Below are 26,150 nucleotides of genomic sequence, written 5' to 3'. Positions count from 1 at the left end.
TTGTTCATATACTAAGTACCACATACCAAAAAACATTGTAAGACACACAAAATAAGATAACCTGGAGGAGGGGGGAATACAGAGAAGAAAAGATAATCCAAACTTTGTAATGAACACACAAGAGTTTTATAATAACCATTATAAATATATTAAAGAAAATAGAGGGGAAGAGAGAAAGTGGGTGAAAACATGATGCAAAAGACCACTGGAATTTATAAAAGGTATTCAAAAGGGGAATTCTTTTATTTTTTATTTTTTTAAGATTTTATTTATTTATTCATGAGAGACAGAGAGAGGCAGAGACATAGGGCAGAGGGCAAAGCAGGCTCCTCAAGGCAGTCTGATGTGGAATTTGATCCTGGGACTCTGGGACCACACCCTGAGATACCCGGGTGTCCCTCGAAGGGGAATTCTAGGACTAAAAAAATAATTATCTAACAGTAAGCTCACTGCACGTGTTCAACAGCAGACTGGATACAGAAGAAAACAGGAAAACTCAGCTTAAACACCTAATAACAGGTCATTAGAAAATACCCAAATTGAAGCACAAGGAGAGGAACAAATGGAAAGAACAGAACAGAATGTAAGATATGTATGGGACACAGATCTTTTAACATCTAAGTCACTGATCTCACATGGAAAGGAGTCAGACAGAGTAGCAAAGGCAGTATCTCAAGTCATAATGGCCACAATATTTCTTCAAGCAAAAAGACATCAATGCATAAGTTCCAAAGTTGAGCAAAGCCCAAAACAAGATAAATACAGAGACTTATAACAAAGGATCCTTGTTATAGTTACAATTGCTCTGAGTTCTGTTTATAAGCCATGGAAAATGTCCCCCTTTTTGTTTAGCCTTCTGTGGGCTGTGGTTCTGATGTTCAGTTTTGAAAGCTTTGAGAGCTATCTCCATCTGTTGCCTTTGTGCCACCCCTCAGTCTGGGACCTGAGCAGAGGTCTACTGGTGTGCCAGGGAAAACAATGGAGGTGCCCTTGGCTTCTTGAAGCCACAGCTCCACTAAAGGGTCCAAAAGGTTCTCCTCTGAGTTCTAGCTTGTGCAGCCTTGTGTTTCAGGCTGTTGTCAATGCTACTGGATTACTTGGAGGCTGAGGCCTGACAGAACGGAGAAAAGGAGGGGAAAAAACTGTGGAATTCCCTTTCCCATTCAAGCTTTCTCCTGAATCCTTGTTAGTCTGCTCATATCCAGGTTTCAGCTAGCCTTGAGTGCAGCTCAGGGGATACTGGAGTGGGGGGGTGGGGGTGGAGGAGGAGAATAAAAGTTTCATAGATTCATTCACTGCTTGTAGTGGGACTTTGAATTTTCCAAGTTCTTGAATGGGAGGATCATGCTTCTGGCCAGGTTTTATAGTTGAGCTTAGTGGGAAATAAAAGGTGGCATGTATTCACACCATCTCACTTGGAAATGGAACTCTTTATTTGATTTTTATCTTCACAGATATAAGACAATTATCTCATAGTCTATGTCTGATATTCTGGACCTCCTTTGGTTCTGTTTCTGTTGGTTGCATTACACTGACTTTTAAGGGAGCCTCACAATCCTTTTTTTTGCTCGACTTTGTGTTTGAAAAACTATTTTTATAAGTCAGAGGTTACTGGTAGAATCCTCAAAAGAGAATTTTTATGTTTTAAAAAACAAACCTTTTTTAAAAGGTACCTTGTACCTTTTGCCAGGTACCTGAAGTCTGGGGCCAGAGCCAGGACCAAAAATTGAGGTCCTACTGAGCTGCTTAGAGTAGAGCCCACACCCACTTCAGAGTTAGCCATTCAAGGTCCTCAGTAAAGGTTGCGATGGTAGAGTGTTCTGGCCCTAGTGGGCTCCCTAAACTAGAAACCTGTGATTTTACCCAGCAGTTCCTTTTCTCAGCTACATTCTATAGACTGAAAATGTCCATGGGAGAAAAAAAAAAAGACATCTTTTTGGGGTATAGTTTCCAGAGAGGGGGAAGGGATATGACACATGCAGACTTTGTGCTCCTAACAACTGCAGGATTCCAACTCTTTAGCCTTCTCCTGGGAGTCTATTGCCCAAAGAGGCTGTCTCAGGTGCTTTTCTGTACTGGTGAATGTCCCAGGCCTCCAGTACACTTCTTTCTGGTGTGTCAGGTAGTTCTTAGCTCTCTTTTTGGATTTTTATATTTCTTTGTAGCTACTTTTTATATTTATGCTAACTTTCCTGGTTGTTTTCAATACTGGAAAGAGAATGCTAAAACAAGTTTCTTTAATTCATTTTGCTCAGATTTTAGGTGGCCCTTTGAATTAGAAGAGTCACACATTCTTCTTTCACTTTGGGATGGTCCCTGCTATTGTTTCATGAATACTTTATTCTTCATATTTTCTTTTGGATTTCCCGGAATAATGCTCAATGCTTTCTTTTCTTTTCTTCTTTTCTTTTCTTGTCTTTCTTCTTTCTTTTCTTTCTTTCTTTCTCTTTTCTTTCTTCTTTCTCTCTCTCTTTCCTTCCTTCCTCCCTTTCTTTCTTTCTTTCTTTCTTTCTTTCTTTTCTTTCTCTCTCTCTCTCTCTCTCTCTCTCTCTCTCTTTCTTTCTTTCGTTTGTTCTATACTCTGGGAGATTTCCTCAAATATACTACCTACTCCCTCTACTCAATGTTTTTGTCTTTGATACCATATTTTAAGTCACTCGGAGTTATTTCTCAGTGACTATTTCTTTTTCCTTAAAACCCTGTTCTGGTTTTAAGAGGTGAATTTTAAAATCTGAGCACAGTTCTGGAAATGTTTTTCTTCTCTGCCTTAAATTAACTATTTTTCTCCAGAATCTGTAATTATTGAGTTCCCCACCATGCCTCCTCAATGATCCTGGTTTCCTATGCATGGCCATCAGTTTTAACTAACACAAAATGAACAAATATAGTTTGCTCTGGTATCATCTAAACATATTTGTCTTCTGGCCAGTTTTCCTACCTGTATGTATTCTGACTGTGAATTCTATACAGGACCTAACTGTGCAACTTTTCTTCACTTTAATGTCAGAGGTACTAGGGTTTTATTCCAAGTACGATATCCAGACTAAAATGTTCCATTTCTACAAATGTTTTACTAATATTCCTTTGAGATACTCTTTGGTGTTTTATTTGGGGTAAAAGTTACTGATCATACTCTGCATAGGATAAGAAATGAGGTATTGAGGACAGGGGACCCCTTGTGCAGTACTACATAATGCCTACTCTCTGCCACATCCAATCTAGAGTTCTGTTGGGCAATTATTTCTCACCAGGCAAGCAGTTCTGAGGCTTCCCTGCCTTTTATATTCTTCAGATCTTTTTCTGTCTTCCAGGGGCCATGTTACTATCCACCAAATTTACTATCTCTGTATTTTTAGACATAATAGTATTTGATACTAGCTAGTAATTATTATGTGCTGGTATAAAAAGTTACAGATAAGATAGAGTGAAGATCCTTATAAGGATCTTATGAAATACAGCTGGAGAAAGTCAAGCTTAGAGTGACTAAATCATTTGCTCTGTTTTATTTTTCAAAATCAGAATCTTTTTAACTCGAAAGTTTTGTTTCTAGATACTAGTCCAAACTCAGGAAATCCAGAAACTGTGAAGGCTAACTGATTTTATTCTAAAAAATATAATATTAGAAAATTGCCAATAGACAGTTACATATCAGATTTAAAAGGACTTAATTCAGTAGAAAGGACGCAAGTGAAAAGAGGAAAAATACCAAATGTTTCATTTTTCACTATGACTAAGTACAGCATAAGGAGTCAAAGTGAAAAAAATAAAAAAACACTTCCTTTTCCATAGGCATAGCTTTTAAATTCAACTCCTAGTTTTCAAATTGCAACCCAAATGACCTAGAGGAATTTCTTCCCCTTATTCACAAAAAATGCTTTCTTTGGTAATTTTCTTTGATAATTTTCAAATTATTATACTGTTTTTATTATTGCCCTTCTCAAGTTTCAGAGAATATTCTCTGGTATCTAATGAGACAAAGTTACAGTAAGTTTTCCCTAAAAGGAAAAAAAAAATGCAACTACAAGTTTAGTCTTTGTTTCATTCAAACAGAAACATGATGAAAACACACTGCAAACACAGTAACCAGCATTTTTACACAGAAAGATTACACTGTTATTACAAATTTGGAATTCACTGATTGTTTTACTCAATTTATTTTCATGAACCAGCTAATCTGGCATTCATATTATTATTTCAGAAAAGCAATTCTAACTTTAGCAGTACTTTGATTTGTACATTAGCAAGGGGATTTAAGAGGCTGACTGACTTTTATGCTTCTTTCAGATCATTCTAAGTGTCGCTTGGTGCTGCCTAGCAAAGTATAGTACGTATTATCTCCTCAGTAGACATTTCATAAATGACTAATAGACTCGTACACCGATTTTAAGTCTTATTTCTAAAATACAAAAAAAAAATACAAATAAAAATGAAAATTCTAGAATACATACTACCATATCTCAACACTAAGAATCCTAAAAATGTTCAAAGAGCTTAGACATAAACATGTTACATTTTACTACTTTTTTCTCATTATAATGACTTTTCTCCTTTTTTTATAACCAAACAACACCAAAAAACAAACAAAATGCTTCAATTTATACAATAAAACTCACCAAAAATGTTGGTCTTCACAGTAAGTGCAAGATGAGTATTATTCCTTAAAATTTCAAGGGCTTTCACAAATGTAATATTTTCAAAGTTTTGTCCATTTACTTCCATTATCTTGAGAAAAGTATTTGAAAAATATAAATTAAGAGAGAAACAATATTAATTACTTCTGCAACCTTAAGTTTCATGGTGGAAAAAAGAAGAAAACTAAACAAAATGCACCCTTGTATGAACAACAGTTATCTCTATGAGAAGTGGGGTTACAACTTTCTCTATATTGTATTTGCCAAATATCTATTTTTTCAAAGTTCATTCCCTCTGAGATCATATTAAAGGCATTTGTTAAAAAAAAGAAAAAAAGAAAAAAAAACACCACAGGAAACATTTTCATGTCAGATCAACTCATACAATTAGTGCATATGTATTTATGTGTAAATTTTATTGAAATTTTCTAAATGCAAATTTACTGCATTTAAAAGAGAGATAACTCATTCAAAAGTGATACTCTGAATACATCTAACATCATTTCCCTGGTACTGAATGAACCAGCAACTCAAGCAACAAGCACCACTGTTACGGGTTCTTCCAGGTGACACAGCTGAACCTTCACAGCAAGGTTCCCAAACTTGGCTGTACCTTAAAACCATACAAAAGTTCCCTTAAAAAAATACTAATTCTAACAAAAAAGGATAAAGAAATAAACATAATGAGAAAAAAAAAGGATCATAGAGGACAGATGTCAGGGATTGACACAATGATTTCAACAGGATAAAAGATTAAGAAGCAAAATATTATGAAAAGGGAAAAAAACATGGAAGTAAAATTCAGAGTTGAAAAAAAGTCTTGAGTCTACATACTATAAAATGGCTCTTCTAGTACCATGAAAAGATAAAGACACTTAACATATCTCAATGAAAATTTTGAATTCCAAGGACAGAAAACAAAGAATCTATAAGCTTCACTGTGCAGTGGCAGGTAGTGGGACAGCTAGCTAGAAAAGAAAAATAAACATTGGTTTGGACCTTTCTTGGACCATACTAGGATGATATGACACTCTTCTGTAACATCAAAGTTCTCAAGGAAAAATAACTATGATCTAAGAATATTAAGCTCCACAAAAGCCTTATCAGCATGCAAGAACAAAGAGAACTATAGTACCTATTGCCCTTTTTTAGTATAGTACTAGAAAAGGTACCAAGTACTAGAAGACATCTGTGAAATGAATCAAAATAATGGAGACATAGATGACATGGAGGTGATCAATGAAATCAGTAAGATAGGTATAAATGTCTACAGGGTTGTTAGTGATAAACTTATGAAACTAAGTTGATACAGATGTCAAAAGTATTCTTAAAAGAGAAGATAAACAATGCTAAAAATGACAATAGCTAGACGTAAAATTTCAGATAATTTTAACAATAACTGGAAGGACTGAGGGAAGAAGTAAAAAGCTGATAAATTTTCTCTCAAGAATGAAATTATCTGATTTCACTGTTCTTTTGTGAATATGTTTAAATGTGTCCAAAATAAAATACTACAGAGGATCCCTGGGTGGCTCAGTGGTTTAGTGCCTGCCTTTGGCCCAGGGCGCGATCCTAGAGTCCCAGAATCGAGTTCCGCGTTGGGCTCCCGGCATGAAGCCTGCTTCTCCCTCTGCCTGTGTCTCTGCCTCTCTCTCTCTCTATCATGAGTAAGTAAATAAAATTTTTTAAAAATAAAATACTAGAACAATAAAACACTCACTCTAGAATTCTAGCTACTAGATATTCTCAATGACAAGAGTGGGGTTAGGCCTAGAAATCTATTTTAAAAAGTTTCCTTAGGGGAAGAATGGGATCATTTTCACTCTAAATGAGTTTTTTTTCTCAACCCTTTGATATTTGGGCTGGATAACTCTTTGTTGTGGGGGATGTGCTGCTGCAGTGTGTTTTATGTACGCTGCGTATTAGCAAAATATCCCTGGCCTCTAGATGCTAGCAGTAACCCCCAGGTCATGAGAATCAAAAATATCTCCAGACATGTCAAATGTTTCCCGAGGGAGAAAATCACTCCTGGCTCTGCAGTGCAGCACTTTTTATAATATGAATTCATTAGCATGGTTTAGTTAAAAGTAAAACAAAGCTACATTCTAAATGCATATAAATGAACAAGCAGAATTTAAAAATGGGAAAACATAACCTTCCCAAGTGATTCACCTGAATTTGAGAAACTATTCTTTGCTGTGCCTGAGAATCACCTAAAGAGTTCTGTTAAAAATACAGATTCCTGGAGTGGATCTCTGGAGAATGTGACTAGTATGATTAATAAAACCGAGGTGGGCTTAGGCATTGCATTTTTTAAGGTTGTCAGGAATCACATCTGGGAACACATTCATTGCTCTACAGCTACCCAAAGCCTTAATGGAGAGACTAAATCCCCACCAACTTCCTCCCAGGGTCTCCTTTTTCCTAGTCCCTCACCTGGCTTCCTCTACTTATGGATATAGTTTTGTTACCATATGAACACTATTTAAGCTGACACCATCATTTATGGCAATCTTTGGCCACTTACATTTTAATTTTTATTCATTCATTCATTTATTTATAAAAATTTTATTTATTTGAGAAAGAGAAAGCGAGCACAAGTAGGGAGCAGAGGAAGAAGACGGCTCCCTGCTGAGCAAGGGAACCTGCCATGGGGCTCAATTCCAGGACCCTGAGATCATGAACTAACCAAAAGGCAGAAGCTTAACTGACTGAGCCACCGAGGCACCCCTCATTTTAATTTTTAATTAAATTTCCTTAAACCGATCATGCTTACTTGAAGAAGTATCACATGAGGAAAAAAGCAGTAGATACTCACTTGAAAGAAGGCTTTAATTCACATAGTTGGTAATTTACTTACCTGATCACCACGTTTCAGTCCAGCATCAGCAGCTTTGCTACTAGGTTCTACTCCTTCAACAAAAATACCAAAGCCCTTCTCACTCCCTCCGTTAAGGCTGAAATGCAGAGGGGACTCCCGGGAAGCCTTTTGCAGCACCACCTGTCTCCACTTGGCCTTTGCAGCACAGGCAATATTCAATAACCGGAGATGACCATTCATTTTCTAAAAAAGTGAAAAAGGGTATACTGTATATAAATTTATGCATCTATTCCTATGGGCTTTTAGGGAATCACCTACTTATTACAATTACAGTTAACTTGAAATACAAAGTAAAGAACACATAAGCCAGGGTAAATAAAACTGAAGGAGGGAAAGCTTCAACCCCGGAGCACTGTCATGATCTTACAATACGATTTTTAAAAATTGCTAGATAAGCACAGGTTAGAAAAGATTTCAAAATGTAGTCTCATTTAGAGAAGGAAGACAAAACCTTCCTTTTTGATATTCAAAGACACATTCAAGTTCCTACCTCTTCTGAGTATATTATTCCTGTATTTATTAGATCTTTCTTAAACTTAGTAATACTCTCACTTTCAGATTTTAATACTAATTCAATATCCAACTATTCTCAAATAGCATAGTATGCGTAAATCTCTCGTCCATAAAAAGTAGCTAAAGTTTCTTCAGGACAGAGGCCAAGTCTTACACCTGTTCTGATCCTATGTGATACTCTGGGAATACAGAGTAGAACTGAGTAAATACCTGAAGACTGGATGATTACCAAAAAAGAAATCCCATGATTGTAAGGCAATTTCTACTTTCCATTACCCAAATGATGGTGGTAAGCTTCTATGGCCACTTAATCAAGTTCCCGAGTCTCTGTTCATTATTCCCCTTTTTCATAGAGCTGAAGTGCTGCTGAGAAGTCTACAGGAACTAAGAGGTAAGGGAATGGACAGAAATCTACCTATTTGTCTCTTTGTTCAACTCAATCCACTTACAACCCGAGTAACAGCAATGGTTCTTGGGCATTTGCTATGTATGAGGTTTTTTTTTGTCCTTCCAGATTGTTGCATTCATTAGCTCATTATAATCCTCATAAGAATCTCCAGAAAAGGGATCCCTGGGTAGAGCAGTGGTTTGGCGCCTGCCTTTGGCCCAGGGCGCGATCCTGGAGACCCCGGATCGAATCCCACATCAGGCTCCCGGTGCATGGAGCCTGCTTCTTCCTCCGCCTGTGTCTCTGCCTCTCTCTCTATCATAAATAAATTAAAAAAAAAAAAAAAAAAAAAGAATCCCCAGAAAGTAGGGATGATTACTACCTATAAATTGCATAAAAGGCTGGGCAACTTGTCCAAGTTCACATGTCTAACAAGTGGTACAGTTTGAGTGTTAATTTAGGCAAACTAACTCCTGAGCTGCATAATTAATTTACTTCCTAAAATTTCAAGTTGCTTAGAGCACATAATCCAGTTGCAGTTGAAAGCATCTGACAGAGAGAGTAAATGGAATTATAAATAGCTACTGTGAAAGTTAACAAGATCTTGAGGGGATTATCTTAGGTGTTGTATATTTAGAACAAATGAAATCACATGCAGAAGGGAGACTCAGTCTAATGTGAGCACAGAGTTCAACAGCAGACTAGAAGAAAAAAATTCAAGCTTGACAACCAGTTAAGAATATAAAATAATCTGGTTGGCTAAAATTAAGGGTGCACAGAAAAAAAGACTGAAAATATAGGTGAGGGACCTGAATACACAGAGGAATTACTTTGGTAGGAAATACTTCAATTTACTGACAGAGAAATATTCACCTCATTTATAGTTTATAAACAATCTCTGGCCACACAAAAATGGACTGGAAGATATATTAGAACTAAAATTAGTGAGCTATTACAATAGATGAGGCATATGATATGAGGCCCTGTCTGGGGAGTGAAAAAGGAATGGCAAGAGAGGAACTACAGGAAATATGTGTACTGTCACAATTAGTGACCCAGGTGACCTCAGCAATGAATGGACATCTTGGCCAAGGAATTCAAAGAAGAGAGGGGACCCACATATACACCAGACTTCGTAAGCCTGAGTGACTGTAGAGAGCATTCTCCAAACGAAAGTAGGAGAATCAGGAGGAAACCTGTTTTTGTTTGGGTTAGTGGCAGAGAATGAACAGAATCTAGAATATAAATTTGGAAGTTCTCTTAGCACAGGAGAAGATGAAAGTTGTTCTGAGTTGCTGTTATTTGGGGATAAGGAAAATCCCTAACCCATGAAGATAAATTCTTTTGAGTCTTACCGTATCTTCCAGATTTTTTTCAAATTCCTCCAGAAATCGAGTCATAGCAGGATCACCTTCAAAATCATTAAAATGATTATTTACCCATAATAACACAATCCTTGTTACCTGTGGAAACATGAAAGAGGCACCATACAGTTATGAGAGGCATTCTTTCCGCAGAAGTATATTCCAAAAGCATGTCCAAAACCAAAGAGTAACTGAGCTTTAGGACTAATCCCTTTACCCTCTGTCCTGTGTGCAAAAGGTTCATTCAAACAGAAAGGCATGGCTTAGTCTGAGCTTTTGCTTTCTTGGGTACACAATCAATAAAAAGTGCCAAGGCTATACCCACAACGAAAATATACAAGCCTGTATGCAAAGCTTTTCAGTATATAGGATGTATACCTCAGATAAATCCTAAAACGTAAGTTTTTAAGGATAGACAACTATACCAAAATGTTTATACAGCCAAAAACATGCTGAACCAAAATTCTAACAGCCAAATCTGAACTTACTTTATTATAAATACTGTGACTTTTCAAAGTTGTAAAGTGATTTGCTTACTTCGAGCCACTGATTAACAGAAAAATTAATGGAAGCTGAACTGAATCATGTACCTAACAATGGAAGTTATATATTTTTTAAACTGTGGTAGGATACACACAAAAGCCACCATTTAAACCACTTTAAGGTATACAGTTCAGTGGCATTTAACACATTCAAAATGATAGCAACTATTACCACTACCTACTTCCAGAGCATTTTTATCACCCCAAAAGAAAACCTTATTCCCATCATACAGTCTCCTCACTTTCTGCCCTCTCTCTAGGCAGCCACTAATATGCTGTTCCCTCTCTGTGTATTTTGCCTACACCAGATATTTCATACAATAAAATTTCATGTCTGGTTTCTTTCACTTAGCATGATGTTTTCAAGGTTCATCCATGCAGTAGCATGTACTACCTTCCCTTTTATGGCTGAATAATGTTTCATTATATGGCTATACCACATTTTGTTTATCCATCCAGCAGCTGATGGACATTTGGGTTGTCTCTACCTTTTGGTTATTGTCAACAGTGCTATGAACATCTTATGCAAGTTTTTGTTTGCATACCTGTTTTCAGTTCTTACAGATAAATACCAAGGGAGGAGAACTGCTGGGTTATCTGGTAATTCTAAGTTTTACTTTTTGAAGAAATGCCAACTGCTTTCCAGAGCAGTTGTAACATTTTACATTACTACCCATAATGTATGGGAATTCCATTTTCTCCACATCCATATCCATGGTGATGCTTGTTATTTCCTTTCTTTCTTTCCTTTTTTTAAAGATTTATTTATTTATTCATAAGAGACACACACACACACAGAGGCAGCGACACAGGCAGAGGCAGAAGCAGGCTCCATGCAAGGAGCCCAACATGGGACTGGATCCCGGGTCTCCAAGATCATGCCCTGAGCCGAAGGCAGGCATTAAACCGCTGAGCCACCCAGGGATCCCCCTCCTTTCTTTTTTAAAAGCCATCCACCCCATCCTAGTGGCTGTGAAGTAGAATCTCAGGGTGGTTTTGATTTGCATTTCCCTATGAGTAATAGCGCTGAACATCCTTTTCATGTGTTTGCTAGCAATTTAGATATCCTTTATGGAAAAATGTCTATTCAAGCCTTTTGTCCATTTTTAAGTTGTGTTGTCTTTTTGTTGTTGAACTGTAAGGGTTTTCTATACATTCAAGATATGAGACTCTTATCAGATATAAGATTTGCAAATATATTTTCCCATTCCACATGTTGTCTTTTCTTTCAATTTAAGGCTCTAATTTTGATGAAGTTCAATTTATCTGCTTTAACCTTTGTTGTTTGTGCTTTGAATATTGTATCTAAGAAACTAAAGCCAAATCTAAGGTCATGTTTTTTTTTTTAAGTTTTAAAAGAAAAGGGGGATCCCTGGGTGGCGCAGCGGTTTGGCGCCTGCCTTTGGCCCAGGGCGCGATCCTGGAGACCCGGGATCGAATCCCACGTTGGGCTCCCGGTGCATGGAGCCTGCTTCTCCCTCTGCCTCTCTCTCTCTCTGTGTGACTATCATAAATAAATTAAAAAAATAAAAAAATAAAAAAATAAATAAAAGGTTTTATTTAAAAAAAAGATGTCATTGTAAAAGATTTAAACAATGCATCTGTATTCATCTGTTTAGTAAGTTTCATTCATAAGTTTAATAATGTCATAACTATTAATCTCTTCTTTTAAGAGTTTTATAGTGTCAGCTCCCGTATTTAGGGTCTCTGACTCACTTTGAGTTAATTTTGTACATAGGGTAAAGTAAGGGTCCAATTTCATTCTTTTGCATGTGTATATCGAGTTGTCCCTCACTCTATTTCTGCTCATTCTTCAGCATGTCTTTATCTCAACATGCCTTTATCTCCTCAGCAACTACACATAATTCCAAAAGAGGTGGGGAGGCAATCCTGTAGTTTGAAACACATGAGTTTCCTAAACAACGGAATTCCACAGTCCAGGTACATCTAATTTATTTCTTTTAAAACACAACTCAGAAAGATATATCAAGCAATTATGACCCTACTTTTATTTTTCTTAAAATAACTAACTTCCTACAAATTTGCTGAGGTACTGCTAGTCTTTCCACTGAATGTACAAATACCATGAAATAAGGTAAGATAATTTAAAATAGCAAACAATGTTTAATGCAAAAAAATTTTCAAATACAGATTTAAAATAAGTCACAAAAGAGACCTTTTTTAAAGGTCAAAAAGACTAATTGTTTTAAAATGATTATAAAGTCTATAACTCAAAAATCAACATATTTCTATTTCAGGGCTTACAAATAATGTAAACTCCCCTGAAAATAATTTACTTGATGAATATTCTTTCTAAATTACTAAATAGGGGCATTGGGTGGCTCAGCGGTTGAGCATCTGCCTTTGGCTCAGGGCATGATCCCATGGTCCCGGGACTGAGTCCCACGTCGGGCTCCCTGCATGGAGCCTGCTTCTCCCTCTGCCTATGTCTCTGCCTCTCTTTCTTTGTCTCTCATGAATAAATAAATAAAATCTTAAAAAAAACCCTACTAAATAACTTTTTAAAATGTTTTACTATCTCCTTCAGAAAGATTTTGATAAAATTCAAAAATACTCTTATGCAGCTATCATGTTTTCTGAAATTATAGCTGTACCACAGCCTATTTCAGTTTTTAACTGTAAAGGCTCATATTCACTTCTTAACATGAATTTTATCCACAAAAGTAACTAAGTAGAGCTATTTTTTAGCTGAACTGAATTTTGTTATCAAAATAAGTATTTATCAACCGTAAAAGGTTTTATGAATAAAAGTTATAGGTTAAAATTACTTCCATCCCCTTCATATTTATAAAACCAACCTTATCCCTTAAGCTGTCAATTTTAAACCATTCCAATAGTTTGATCCCAACATCCAAAGGACTTTCAAGAAATGTCCTGTAAGTTAGTAGGAAATCTTCTATGTAAGTCGGGTCCACAATGGAATGTTCTTCTATTAAATGCATGATGAGACGCTCAGGTGTTGCCTAAAAATCCAAGGATAGGAAAGATTATAAAATAAACAAACATCACAGGAAATAATTCTACTGATTACTTCCCTTTGTAGTCACTCTATTACATCAGTCCTCAAAAGAGATTTTCATCGTTAAAATACTCAATAGTGGGAGAAGGTAGTCTTTACAGGTTATCCACCAGCACTCAGGGATGGAAAGTGATAAAAGGTAAAGGAATGAAAATACCTAATAGCATTTTCTTAGTTGTAGCAGCTGTTTTAACTGGCATTTTATCCTAGCAGGGCTTCTGAACTCAATGATTTATCTCTGGTGTGGCCTGTTTCTGCCATTTTTCTACAATTGGTAGAGTTGGGGAGAGGATGGTCTTAAGCCAACAAAAGGAAAAAGTAAAACTTAAAAAATTTAATCATCTTCAAATCTCTCCTGCCTCAGGCTATAGGAACAACACACCAGTTCAAGATAGTGAGTTTTGTTGTTTTTAACTTGCTAGAAAAGAAGTTTCTTCTTCTATAGTTTCTCCATGCTAGTTCACCATCTTGAGAGGAACAAGAAATTCTATATATAGTTTTTACATTAATTCAGAGTTTTAACTGCTTGCCTGTCTCCAAATTTATAAAAAGAAATGTAAACAACATTGATCTACTGCTCTAAGCTTCTGAACCAGTGCTAAAATTTACTACCTTTGCAGCCTTTTCAAAGGTGTATACACAGAACAAATGCAGAGATAAGCCAGATGTTAAACCAAATACAAAAATCAAGACAAATTTCCATTTGTTGCATTTACCCAAGCAATTTCACTAGTGAGCATGACTGCATGGTAAACATACATCAATACTAACAATGTTAATCTAAGAATTTACTTAAAGAAAGGTATATAAATCATTTTTCTAGAAGGAAATCAAGTAAGGTTCTTCATATAACATATCTGAGGGACCCAAGGCAAACTCAGGTCATTCCTATTCTTCTTTAACCATCCAAAACAATCTAAGTCAAAGAATACCAAATTGGGCTTAACTTTTCCAGGCCAATCTTGAGTTGAGGTCTTTCAGTATGGTTCTTAGATCATGTACAGTTAAGTCAGGGAAGGAACAGATCAACTTTAAGAAAGGCCATTATTCTGACCAGCTAAGTCACTGGGGTCACACCTGCAGAGACTAAGCCATAAACTCAAAACTATATTTAAAGATGAGCCCCATAGCCATGCAGAAGCATGTCACCAAAGGTCTCACTAGTATCCAATAAGGTGGGGTTCTGGGAGAGAGAGTGAGCAGAGTTGGCAGGCAAAGGGGATGACTGGAATGGTGACACTGGCATCACGGAGACTGGTTACAATACGCAAGTAAATGAACAGAGCATAACAAGAGACACTGCTGGAGAAGATATTTACAAATATGAAAAGAGAAAGGACAGGAAAAACTGCGGTATAGCACCAAAACTGGGAATACTAGTACGAACTCATGATTATTATAAATAGATGGAGACAAAGTTGTGGTGTATATGCATTTACTATAAATACTTACTTAGTATAAATATACTATATATTATAGTAAATATTTATACAACTTTCTTAGCTGTGTCTAATCAGAGGCGCTAAAAGCAATGACATCTAAGTAGCAATGAAAAAAGTGCCAAGATCTTGGGGTTTTGTTGTTTGAAAAAAAATTTTTTTTTACAAAGATTTTATTTATTTGAGAGAATGAAAGAGAGCACAGCACAGAGAGCGCCAGAGGAGGAAGGGGCAAATGGATGGGGAGAAGCAGGCTTCCCATTGAGCACGGTGCTCGACTCAGGGGTCAATCCCAGGACCCTTGGGATTAGGATCTGAGCCAAAGGCAGACACTTAACTGACTGAGCCACCCAGGAACCCCTAAAAGATTTTATTTATTTATTTTTTTAAATTTTTATTTATTTATGATAGTCACACAGAGAGAGAGAGAGAGAGAGAGGCAGAGACACAGGCAGAGGGAGAAGCAGGCTCCATGCACCGGGAGCCCGATGTGGGATTCGATCCCGGGTCTCCAGGATCGCGCCCTGGGCCAAAGGCAGGCGCTAAACCGCTGCGCCACCCAGGGATCCCAAAAGATTTTATTTTTAAGTAATCTATCCACCCAATGTGAGGCTCAAACCTACAATTCTATGATCAAGAGTCGCATGCTTCACCAACTGAGCCAGCCAGGTGCCCCGTAGATCTCAGTTTTTAAATGCTATTCTCCACTAGTAGGATGTAAGGCTCTGGAGAAATGGCTGATTCCAAAGCTGGAACAGGGAAAGTACAAAATGAGTCTGAACATCTTGTTTTGTCAGATAACAGGAAAATTTTCAAAAAATGATGAGGATATCTCAAAAGGATATAGGAGTTGGCATTATTAAGGTTCCACGGGCCAAAACTGGACTTGTCCCCTGGAACAATAATGATGGTGAGTGTAAAACACACAAGTCCATGCCAATAGAACTGCATTACTGGGAGAAAAAAAGAATGTTCATCCTTACAGATAAAGATAATAAATGTTTTAAAAAAGGGGGAGAGGAATCACCGTATCAGCGGGAATCAAAAGAAGACTGGTAGACAGAAGTTTGTAGGCTATACTGACACTACTTCAAACCCCCTCTCCCCCAAACACTTATCAATTACAAAGGGCATAATGAGTCATTGTCTCAGGCAGGAATCAAAAGACGACTGGTGGACAGAAGTTTGTAGGATATATTGGCACTACTCCAAAACATCTCTGCCTCAAACATTTATCAATTACAAAGGGCATAAGAAATCTGACAGACATAAACATGACCAGATGATTAAAGTAGGTTTCAACAATGGTGGAACAGGCTGACATTACATGCTCCTTGAAATGATGCAGAGAGAAGAATACCACATCATTTCTGTGGAATTCCTGCCAGAAGAGCATGATTTGTCTGGTCATGAGGAAACATTGTAAAGATCCACACTGAGGGTGACTACAGAACAAAAGGTGTGTATTCTTTAAAACTGCTAAGAATATGAACAGATAAAGACTGTTCCTGGAGTAGACTCAAGTGACATGACAACTAAATGCTACTGTGTTCCTAGATGAGATGCTGGATGAGAAAAGACAAAGTGCCATTGCTGGGCTAGTCAGTGAAAAACTAAATATGATCTGTGGGCCTGAATGGTGGTATTGTATCAATTTTCATTTCTCAATTTAAAGGTTTCTATGGTGTTTATGTAGGAAAGTGTTCTTGTTTTTAGGAAATACACAATGGAATATTCAGGAGTGATGAAGCATCACACTTGCAGACTGGTCTCAAATGATTCAGAGAAAGACTGGTGATAATGGAGAAAATGCAGTGAAATGTTAATAGTTGGGGAATCTGAATGAAGGAGTGTCCAATACTGTTCTGGCAACTATTCTCTAAGTCTGTAATTATTTAAAAATAAAGAATTAAAAAATATGAGCTCCCATAAAAAGACAGTCTATGGCAATCCACCCATGTTTACCTTTTCTACAAAACAAAGCTTGTACTTATCAGTTCAGGAAAAGATAAAGTGTTGTTAAATATCCTGACTCCTGAGGAAAAATGGATCTAACATCAGTCCCTTCACATTATTAAATAGGCTCATGTATTTGTAATGAATAACGCACTTACTTATTTTGCAACCAAGACTAGGCTGAAAAGAGAAATGGTTATATGTTTTCCTCTATTTCAACTATAATTTCTCATTTTACAATCTGGAGGTCTTCAAAGAAACCTTCTTCAAAGTGGGGGGAGGTGGGAGGGAGACAAGGGGTCAAGCAGACAAAGGGGAGGGGAGAGAGAAAACTAGAGAAACAGTATGAGGATTAATATTCAGGCTCTACAATGTGCTAAAGCTTTTGATTTACCTCATTTAGCCCTAATAAAGCCCTGTCATATCACTATTTTCAGATCAGAAAACAGAGGGAAGATAATATAATGCCTTTTCAATGCCATAAATATCCAGTAAACACTGCATCTTCATCTACCATTCTTCAAACTTTCATTATCAGTCCTTTTGTTTTGTTTCTATATATTGTTGTTTTTTTAAGTTCAAAAGTTTTTATTTAAATTCTGGTTAGTTAACATACGTGTAATATTAGTTTTAAGTGTACAATTCAGTGATTCATCCATACAACACCCAACTGTATGAGTGCCCACCTTAATACCCACCACCCATTTAGCCCATCCCTCCAACTACCTCTCCTCCAGCAACCCTGTCTATTCTTTACAGTTAAAAGTCTGTTTCTTGGTTTGCTCCCCACCACCACCCACCCATCCAAGTCCATTTCTTTTGTTTAAGTTCACATAGGAGTGAAATCATAGGGTATCTGTATTTCTGACTTACACGGCTGTTTGATGAAATTCACCTCCATTATCAATGGATCATGAAATAAATTTGAAAAGGAAAACTCTGACCAGTGTATTCCAAAATAATATCCAACCCACATTGATATTAAATGGCAATGTCATGCTTCATTATTAAAATGTGTAAAAATCAATGTGGAAAAAAGCAGAACCAATACATTTGCTTATATTCTAAAATTAGTGAATTACCTTACACTGCACAAAAAGTGATTCAAAGCCTTTCTAGCAAGAAGAAAGCTATATTCTATCAATGACTAGAATAATAAATAAAGACACCCACCTTGATTACAATGTGTCCTTTCCTGGTTCCACTCCGATCTAGTTCACGGTGCTCATGTACCATGACAATTTCTCCCTCTTCCTCAACTTTATGGGTGTTTTTCTCCACATGATTTAAAATTCTCCAATAATCCTGCTGCGCTATGCAGACAAACTGTCCGAGAACAACATGGGGACAGTTAATAAACCTATAGTACATAAATATATCACTATGCACCAAGGCAGAGCACAAAGGTAAGAAATCGAGTGGCATCAGTTCTTTTTTATTCAATCCCTTTAACCATCAACAAAAATCAAGGTGAAATAAATAACTGACATACAAAGAGACCAAAGAGGTTAAATCCGTTCAAATTCTGCTCTAAAAGGAGAAGTGAACATCTAGTTCTCTTAAAATTGACGCTAGGGAAAGAAAACATGAAGCAGGAGTAAGTTAAAAACAACTCGGAAGTTCCTATTTCTTTCCTTTATTTAAAAAACAAAAAAACCAGAAAACAAAAAAACAAAAAAAACAAAAAAAAGGACTAAGCTGGCTATTACTCAATAGAAATTTAATGAACCAACATTTCGTATAATCTCTTCTAAAAATTTATACTTTAATGCCACAAATCTTTGAGTTAGACACAAAATCTAATTTCCTTTATTAACTGTGAACTTCTGAAAATTCCTAATTCTCAAATCAAGCTATTTTATTTTGAGGAAGAAAAAAAACAGGCTCAGCTATTTGAAATCAATAAAGAATAATACAAGACACCAAAGAGATAAACTTACCTGACAATCATCTACTTTCGTCCTAACAACTCCATGCATGTACTGTTTGTCCAGAGTGGGAGTAATTCCAAAACTATTTCCCATAAAGAGATTTTCAACTTTTCCATCTGGATGAGTGATTTCTACAGTGCCGTTTAAAATAACATACCATGAATCAAGCTATAGAGAAAAAGACAGGTTTTAAGAATCTCTTTTAAAAAACAGTTACATGTTAACTTTGCAAAATAATGAATACATTGAACTTTTATAATTTAAAAAAGAAAAAGATCCAGTTATATTATTTTGTACTCTGTCAAAAAACACCCTATTGCCTGTCTACGCAAACTGATAAAGCATATTATTATTTTTTTTTTGATAAAGCTTATTTTACATTTTCTTCTTTTAGTCACCAAATGACACCAGGGGAACCTTCCGTAATTGACCAAATACTTGGAGAAAAACAAATGGGTTACACCACAAGCTCCTAAATCCTGAATCCACACACTGACACTAACTGGGTGACTCCCAGCAAGTTATTTAACCTCTCGGTGCCCCAGTTTCTTGATTTCTGAGTGGACTTAACCAAAGTACTATCACAGGACCTTTGTCTTAATGAAATCAGTTTACACATACTAACTCCTTAGAACAGTGCCTGGCATATAGCAAGCACTCTAAAGAAAAAAAAAGTTGCTAGTAACTAAGTCAGAAAGACTACTATGGCCCTGAATTTTAAAGCAGAGTTGACAAAATATTAAAAGTTTCTCTTAACGTTAAGCAAATATTGCCTTCGGGCAGCCCAGGTGGCTCAGCGGTTTAGCGCCGCATTCAGCCCAGGGCGTGATCTTGGAGACCTGGGATAGAGTCCCATGTAGGGCTCCTTGTATGGAGCCTGCTTCTCCCTCTGCCTGTGTCTCTGCCTCTCTCTCTCTCTCTCTGTGCCTCTCATGAATAAATAAATAAAATCTTAAAAAAAAAAAAAGAAAATATTGCCTTCATTTATACAGAAACATATGATGCTCCTAGAAGTTAACCTGGTATGTATTAGTGAAAGATCACTTATTCTCCTTTAGTATAATTCTTAACAACCTCAACTATCAACAGCTTAAAGGTAATTTAAGGGAAATGTGGGTCATCGGTTCTGAAGGATAATCAGTAGCAAAACAAAATTATTTTTTTAAAAGCGTGTTTTGGTTACTTCAAGTATGAAATTCACTCACTGTGCAATTTATGGATAACATAAATTACTTGAGGACAGGGACTGTGTCTAGTTTTTCCACCACTACACTCCCCGTGTCTAGAATAGTACCCAGCACAAAGAATGCATGTAACAAAATTTTTGCTGACAGAACTGTGGAAAATTAAGAGAATATAAAAATTTGTGGAAAAGAAAAGTTCTTCAAAATTCCAGTGTTTATACAGTTGTTAGAAGTTTAATTTCTCTCCTGTGTTTATATTACTTTATACTCCTGAAATAGTCATTCAACTGTCTTGCCTTTTAAGAAAATTTAATACTAAATTCATTTGTTCATGAAACTTTTTTTCTTGAGATTATCCTATGATAGTGTCAGATATTTAGGATATGGGAAGTAAACAAGTAAATAAAGCTAGACATAGGCCCTGGCCTTCAAAGAGCTTCCATCAAATTTTAAAATACCCTGAATATCTACATATTACATCCTGTAGACAATAATTACTTATTTATTCCTGAATGACATTTTAGCCATTTCCAATTTTTACTACTATAAAAATGCTGCAAGAACATCTTTTGGTCTAACTCAGTTTTATGTTATGTACTAAACAAAGACTCATAGTGAGTGAAACAGGATAGAGGACTGTTAATTCTTCAAGGCCCATGTTAAAAATTTCTAAATGACTTTCCAGAAATGCTATTTATATCCTTGCTAGCAGTATATGATGATTTTCATTGACTTGATATGTCAGCATTAATTTTCATCAGTTTGGTAAGAAAAACTGAAGTAACTCCTAACAGCAGTAATTCCTCTGTATCCTTCCAATGCCTCTGCATCCTTCCTTTACCCGTCGAAAGTCACTAGCCAAACATTTCTCAACATAGTACTGCCACCATAGAAATGCCTCAACTGACAGCAGTCCACTGAGAAGTAAAAACAAATTTGTTTCAATGAATGTTATTTATTGAATATTTATGCTAGGCTCACTGCTGGGAAATAAAAAGTAAGACAAACAAAATAAAGCAAAAGCAAAAATAAAAAAAAACTTCTATCTTTAGAAATCATAACAAACCCAAACACAGCACTCATGCAAAAAATTGTATAAATTTCAAAAGTCAAGATTTACAGGAATTTATGGAAATGAAATCATTCTAAAAATCAGCTCCCACACTAAATAATATGTAACATTTGCTAGTTTACCTCTTGCCCATCTTCAAGAATAATAGCTCCAGCCTGCTCCACCACTTCAAAAATCATCACTGAGCAGAGTTCTCTTCTTACAGACATGGTCATGTTTGCAAAAGCTGGGAGCTGGTGCATAAACTCCAGTAATTGTTCTGTTAAAAAAAAAAAAAAAAGAAGAAGAAGAAGAAGATATTTTAGTAGAGAGACCATCAAAGACTATACTTTAAAGATCCAATAAAATCTACAATTGAATTCCCAATTTTCTAAATCAACTTATGAATTTAGGCTGCTAATGCTGAGCAACCAAGGTACAAGATGATTGCTGATTAAAAAAAAAAAAAAATCAATGCTTTAATAGACCTTTCACGATCACACGAAAAAATACACATATTGGAAGATACCCAGAATTCATAACCTCCAGAGGGAATTGGAAACCCAGAGATTCAAATGAGGCTAATTTTCCTAGCCTGAGATGTCATTCCATGGTAGTTCAGTTAGTGATGTCCTTCAATCTAACAGATTAGCAAAAAAGTCTTTTGTCTAGTTCTTATCTGGATAGAGTTCAAAAGAATGTTATGTCAACAAGTAATTAAGCAATGAAGGATAACAAATTTGAGTTCTAGTGCCAAACTTGTGAAGTAGCTGCAAGGTAAGTCTCTTTATAACCAACAAATGTTTATGAGTACAGGGGCCTTTGGCTAATATTACTGGTACAGATACAAAAGTAAAAAAGATAAATATAAGGGAGAAACAAACAAGCAGTCAGCTAAGGGATGAAAAAGAAATAAGGATAAGGTATTATCTATCTGAATATCTGGGAGATAATTATATTTCAATTTTTTAAAAACTGTGAAAGGAGCACAGTATACAAATTTTTATCATTTTTAAAATGCACTTTTAGTTTCTGTTCAGATACTGTTCATAACATGAGTCTAAACTGCAAGTTAATTAACTATGTTGTGTCATTAGAACGGCAAGGAATGTTCAAATGTACTGATCATTACTCACATAGATTATGATTCTTAGTAGTAACATCTTCTGATCTGAATGACAGCAATATGGCTATTATAAAAGGGAAATCTAGGCTAAAATCTTAATTGAATCATAACAATATATAATGACACTAAGTAATCTTTGTTCTCAAAGAAAACATGAGCATCTTTAGTATTATTCAACCTTCTAAACATATCAGTTCTGTAAGAAATACAAAAAGAAAATTCATAAACTGTTATCCAAAAATTATATATTTTTTTCAGGCAGACAAATAAAAAGATGACCTTTGATAACATTTGAAACATTTTTAGAAAACTAGACATCAGACACTATTGTACTGTAGCTTACCTATCTCATGGACACAAGAAGGGAAATTACCTTAATGCAGTTGAGCTTTTGTTTTATAAACTGGGAGCAGCCAGAATATGAGGGCTATCTGGTTGTGACGTCTATCACCCCAGTAATCACTGGGGCCGACTCAGGTGACCTGCTTGGCTAGGCAGGTGTTCCCTTTCTCTCTGACTGTCCACACGCATCCTGCTGTAAGCTGTGCACTCGCTCAGTTGAAGAGTTTGAACTTTCCCGATAAAGGATGACCGTACTTTGGTCAAGGGTATACCAATAGCTGTACTTCCCAGCTACATCTTCCAAACAAACTCTCAAATTGGGGCAGCCAGCCTCCAAGATGGCTCTAAACCTCTTGTTATTCATGATCTTGTGCAGTTCCCTCCCATATTATATCACAGTTACTCTGTGTGACACTCCTGAGGCCAAATAATAAAAGATAATGTGCCCTTTGCCTTACTCTCCTTTGGATTACTTGATTTGGGGGAAACCAACTGCCACATTGGGAGAATATTTAAGAGCCTCTGAGAGAGGCCCACATAGTAGTAACTGAGGTCTTGTACTAAAAACCATGTAAGTAGCCACCTTGGAAGTATATACTCTAGCGCAGCAGTCCAATGAAGCCTCAGGTATGTAACCCCTGCTGATATCCTGACTGAAGCTTCATGAAACACTGTTCCAGAACTATTCAGCTAGGCTGTTCATGAATTCTTGACCCACAAAAGCTATAAGAAAACAAACGTGTATTGTTTTAAGCCTATGCTTCAAGTATTTTGTTATGCAGCAAGAGGTATAAACTATATGTATAAATTAAACTATAAAATTCTTATTGTGAATACATGTATTTCTTACCAATGTCATCATCAGTTTTGTCTGCAGGTTCTTTCTCAAGACATTCTCGAACAAGATCTCGCCCCTGTAGTGGATCCGTTCGATCAATTTCTTCATCCTCCTCTTCTTCATCTTCAGAATCAACAGGTCCTTCTGGAAGACGTGTTAAATCTACATCTCCTACCTCACTTTCCGTAGCCTACAGAAAGAAATCTCGATCGATTATGTTATAAAAATTGTATGTCACAGCCTGAATTAACCCAAGCTACCCTTTCCTAACACTCTGAAGAATCAAAAACAAAACACTATTTTTTATTAAAGGTTTCTCTCTGCCCAAAAATATAGGCTCATTGTTCCACACTGTGACATCCAGGTGATAAATCTGAGCCAGTAAGTGTAAAATGGTCAAGAGATATAACCACCTGGACTAATACCTGTTTTCCAAATAACACATATATTGCTTACAAGTGTAACATTTCCTAAAACATGATGTGCAGGAGAGATACAGTTTATCAACAATCATTTTATAAGTTATTAGTCTGTGTTGGGTATTGCAAATAACATATTCTTTCACCACAAAGATTTATAATCCAGTAACATAGGCAGCCATGTAAATTAAGAACAGAAATGTAAAACTGAAAACTGCTAAAGTAGGCCAATTATGAAGTAATGAAAACATAATCATAATGTCCCAATATCTTTTTATTGAATTTAATTGCAAAGAAGATTTGAGATTATTGTAACCAATGTTTAAAATAGGCTTGAACTTAAAACCTCAACTTTGGAAATATATTAGTCTCAGATATTTGTAAAGAACTAGCAAATTTCTTAAAAACTGTAAATTTAGAAATGCAGAAAATAATGTAGAAATAATGAAATAATAAATAATTGGGACATATTGAAGCAACCTATAAGGTGCCCATAGACTAGACAGACAAAACATGGGCATACATCCACAAATAACCAGGTTCCCTGAGGCCAAAACTGCTTCTGCCTTCTGACTCTAGAACCTTAGGGTTTAAGTAGAGTCATTTCTGAATAATATATCCTTGGAACCACAAACTTGCTAGCAGGTTATAATTTCTTTTAAAAATATAGTTTAAATGATTTTCAAAAACCTATTTACATATACCAATTTTAATTCAATAAACTAGTGCGCTAAAAACCCCTAAAGCAATATTCTCTATAGTTTATTTAATTTTTCAGATTACAGAAGCTCACCTCCAGAGTAGCCTTCTTCCACTTTATCAAATTATAAGGACCATCTACTTTATAAGTTTGGGTTCTTAAACCACTGTCTTCATCACAATTTCAGGTTTTCATCATATGACCTAGACTATTTCAACATAGTCTCCTAACCTTTTAGATTATATCTGATAAAAAGATGGTTCACAGCAAAAATAAAAAAATAAGAAAAATTGAATAAGATTCAATTTGGTTATGTGGACAACAGGCAAGGCTTGTAGTCATCTGTGTGAGAAATGAAGATACTTAACAGGAAAATTCTTTAGGCAGAATGGAAATCACGGGTAGGGATTGTGAGAATGGTATTAACAGAACTCTTAGATCTTTTAAGGACATCTGCAAAGGAAAGAACATAATCTTTCCTTACAAATGTCTTCTTTAACTGTCCTTTTTTCAAAGTATGATAAAAAGAAAAAGGATGAATAATATAATTTAAAGGAACATATTAAACTGTTAAAATGTTAAAAGTACACAAGAAGGATAATGTGGCAAAATAAAAATTAAAAATAATAAAGAAAGAATAGCCAAAAACATAGCCAAGAATAGCCAAAAATTTGCTAGGAAATTAAAAAAAGGACTTTATATTTTAAAAGTAAATAAAATTAGCTATGCAGAATGCAAGGTCTAATTCACTGACTAAGCAAAGGCAAGGTAGGTCTTTTAAGGTGAAGGTAGATATAATAAATCATCAGAACTAGAAGAAGTCACTGCATGACATTTCTGAGGACATAGTTTGTTGGTAGAGTTTAGTTCTCAAATAACTAGATGATTTTTTTTTAAAATGTAGTATTCAAAATGCCCAGAATACAATAAAAACTTACTAGGAAGATGAGGGAAATGTGATACATAACCAGGAGGAAAATCAATCAATATAAGAGACCCAGGAATGACAGAGATGATGGAATTAGGAGACATGAACTGCCAATATTATAGCAAGTTCTAAGATTTAAAACAAAATACAAACAAGTAGAGTGAAAATGGGAAATCTAAGTAATAAATGTAAACTGTAAGGGGAAATTTGAATAAAGGCAATAAAAATTACCCCAAGTGAAGCAAAGTAAAGAATAAGGCTATAAAGAAAATTTAAGAGTCTAAGACACTAATAACATAATATCAACAGTTGTTACCAAAAAAATGCAGGTTGAAAGATATGTCACATTTGTTAAGACAGGGTATAGTAAAGATCAGCCCCTGCCTTTCAACTACTTTATCCTAGCACTTGGATTACAGCAGACTCTCCAGAAGATTATAATAAATGAATTAAGTTTAGGGAGAAAAAAGGTATTTTTGTGAAACAGCTAATAAGGTAAGTTCATTAAACTTCTTGTGTTTTTCCTTCCCTGCAGTATGAATGTATCTCTGTGTATATGTGTAAATATAATTTGGTGAGGCAGACAGTCTGAGGTGATTTTCTGATGACTTTGGCTTCCCCAAATAAACCACCAGAGGATATCCTTTTCCTGTTTTCATCTAGATAAAGAATGAGGGGAACTACAGGTTGGAATGAAAAGTTACACCAACTTACAAAAACCACATTTTCGAATTCAGAGCAAATATTAAACCTAACATTAACCTTCTCTTTCTTGCATTACCATTGTGAGTACTTCATTCAACATTTTATATGTACCACTTAGTCCTTATGTTTCCTCTTCATCTCACTGGTTAAGGCAAGAACACTGTAAAACTAA

At 35.8% G+C, this 26,150-nt stretch overlaps 1 protein-coding gene across 29 annotated transcripts in view; it reads right to left on the bottom strand.

The window, feature by feature from the left end:
• Positions 1–26,150, bottom strand: part of RAPGEF6 (Rap guanine nucleotide exchange factor 6) — a 185,436-nt gene that overhangs the window by 61,355 nt on the left and 97,931 nt on the right. For all 29 annotated transcript variants that reach the window (XM_025994964.2, XM_072731802.1, XM_025994963.2 and 26 more), the window contains 8 exons: positions 23,239–23,416; positions 21,064–21,200; positions 18,695–18,853; positions 17,928–18,080; positions 13,139–13,303; positions 9,769–9,876; positions 7,492–7,695; positions 4,614–4,722 (listed from right to left, as the gene is read on the bottom strand). In XM_025994964.2, the coding sequence (XP_025850749.2) occupies positions 4,614–4,722; positions 7,492–7,695; positions 9,769–9,876; positions 13,139–13,303; positions 17,928–18,080; positions 18,695–18,853; positions 21,064–21,200; positions 23,239–23,416 (1,213 nt within the window). The remainder of the gene's footprint in view (positions 1–4,613; positions 4,723–7,491; positions 7,696–9,768; positions 9,877–13,138; positions 13,304–17,927; positions 18,081–18,694; positions 18,854–21,063; positions 21,201–23,238; positions 23,417–26,150) is intronic.

This window comes from Vulpes vulpes, chromosome 12, assembly GCF_048418805.1.
Source record: "Vulpes vulpes isolate BD-2025 chromosome 12, VulVul3, whole genome shotgun sequence".
NCBI classification, from domain to species: domain Eukaryota; kingdom Metazoa; phylum Chordata; class Mammalia; order Carnivora; family Canidae; genus Vulpes; species Vulpes vulpes.
This window is presented reverse-complemented; position numbering and strand designations above follow the sequence as displayed.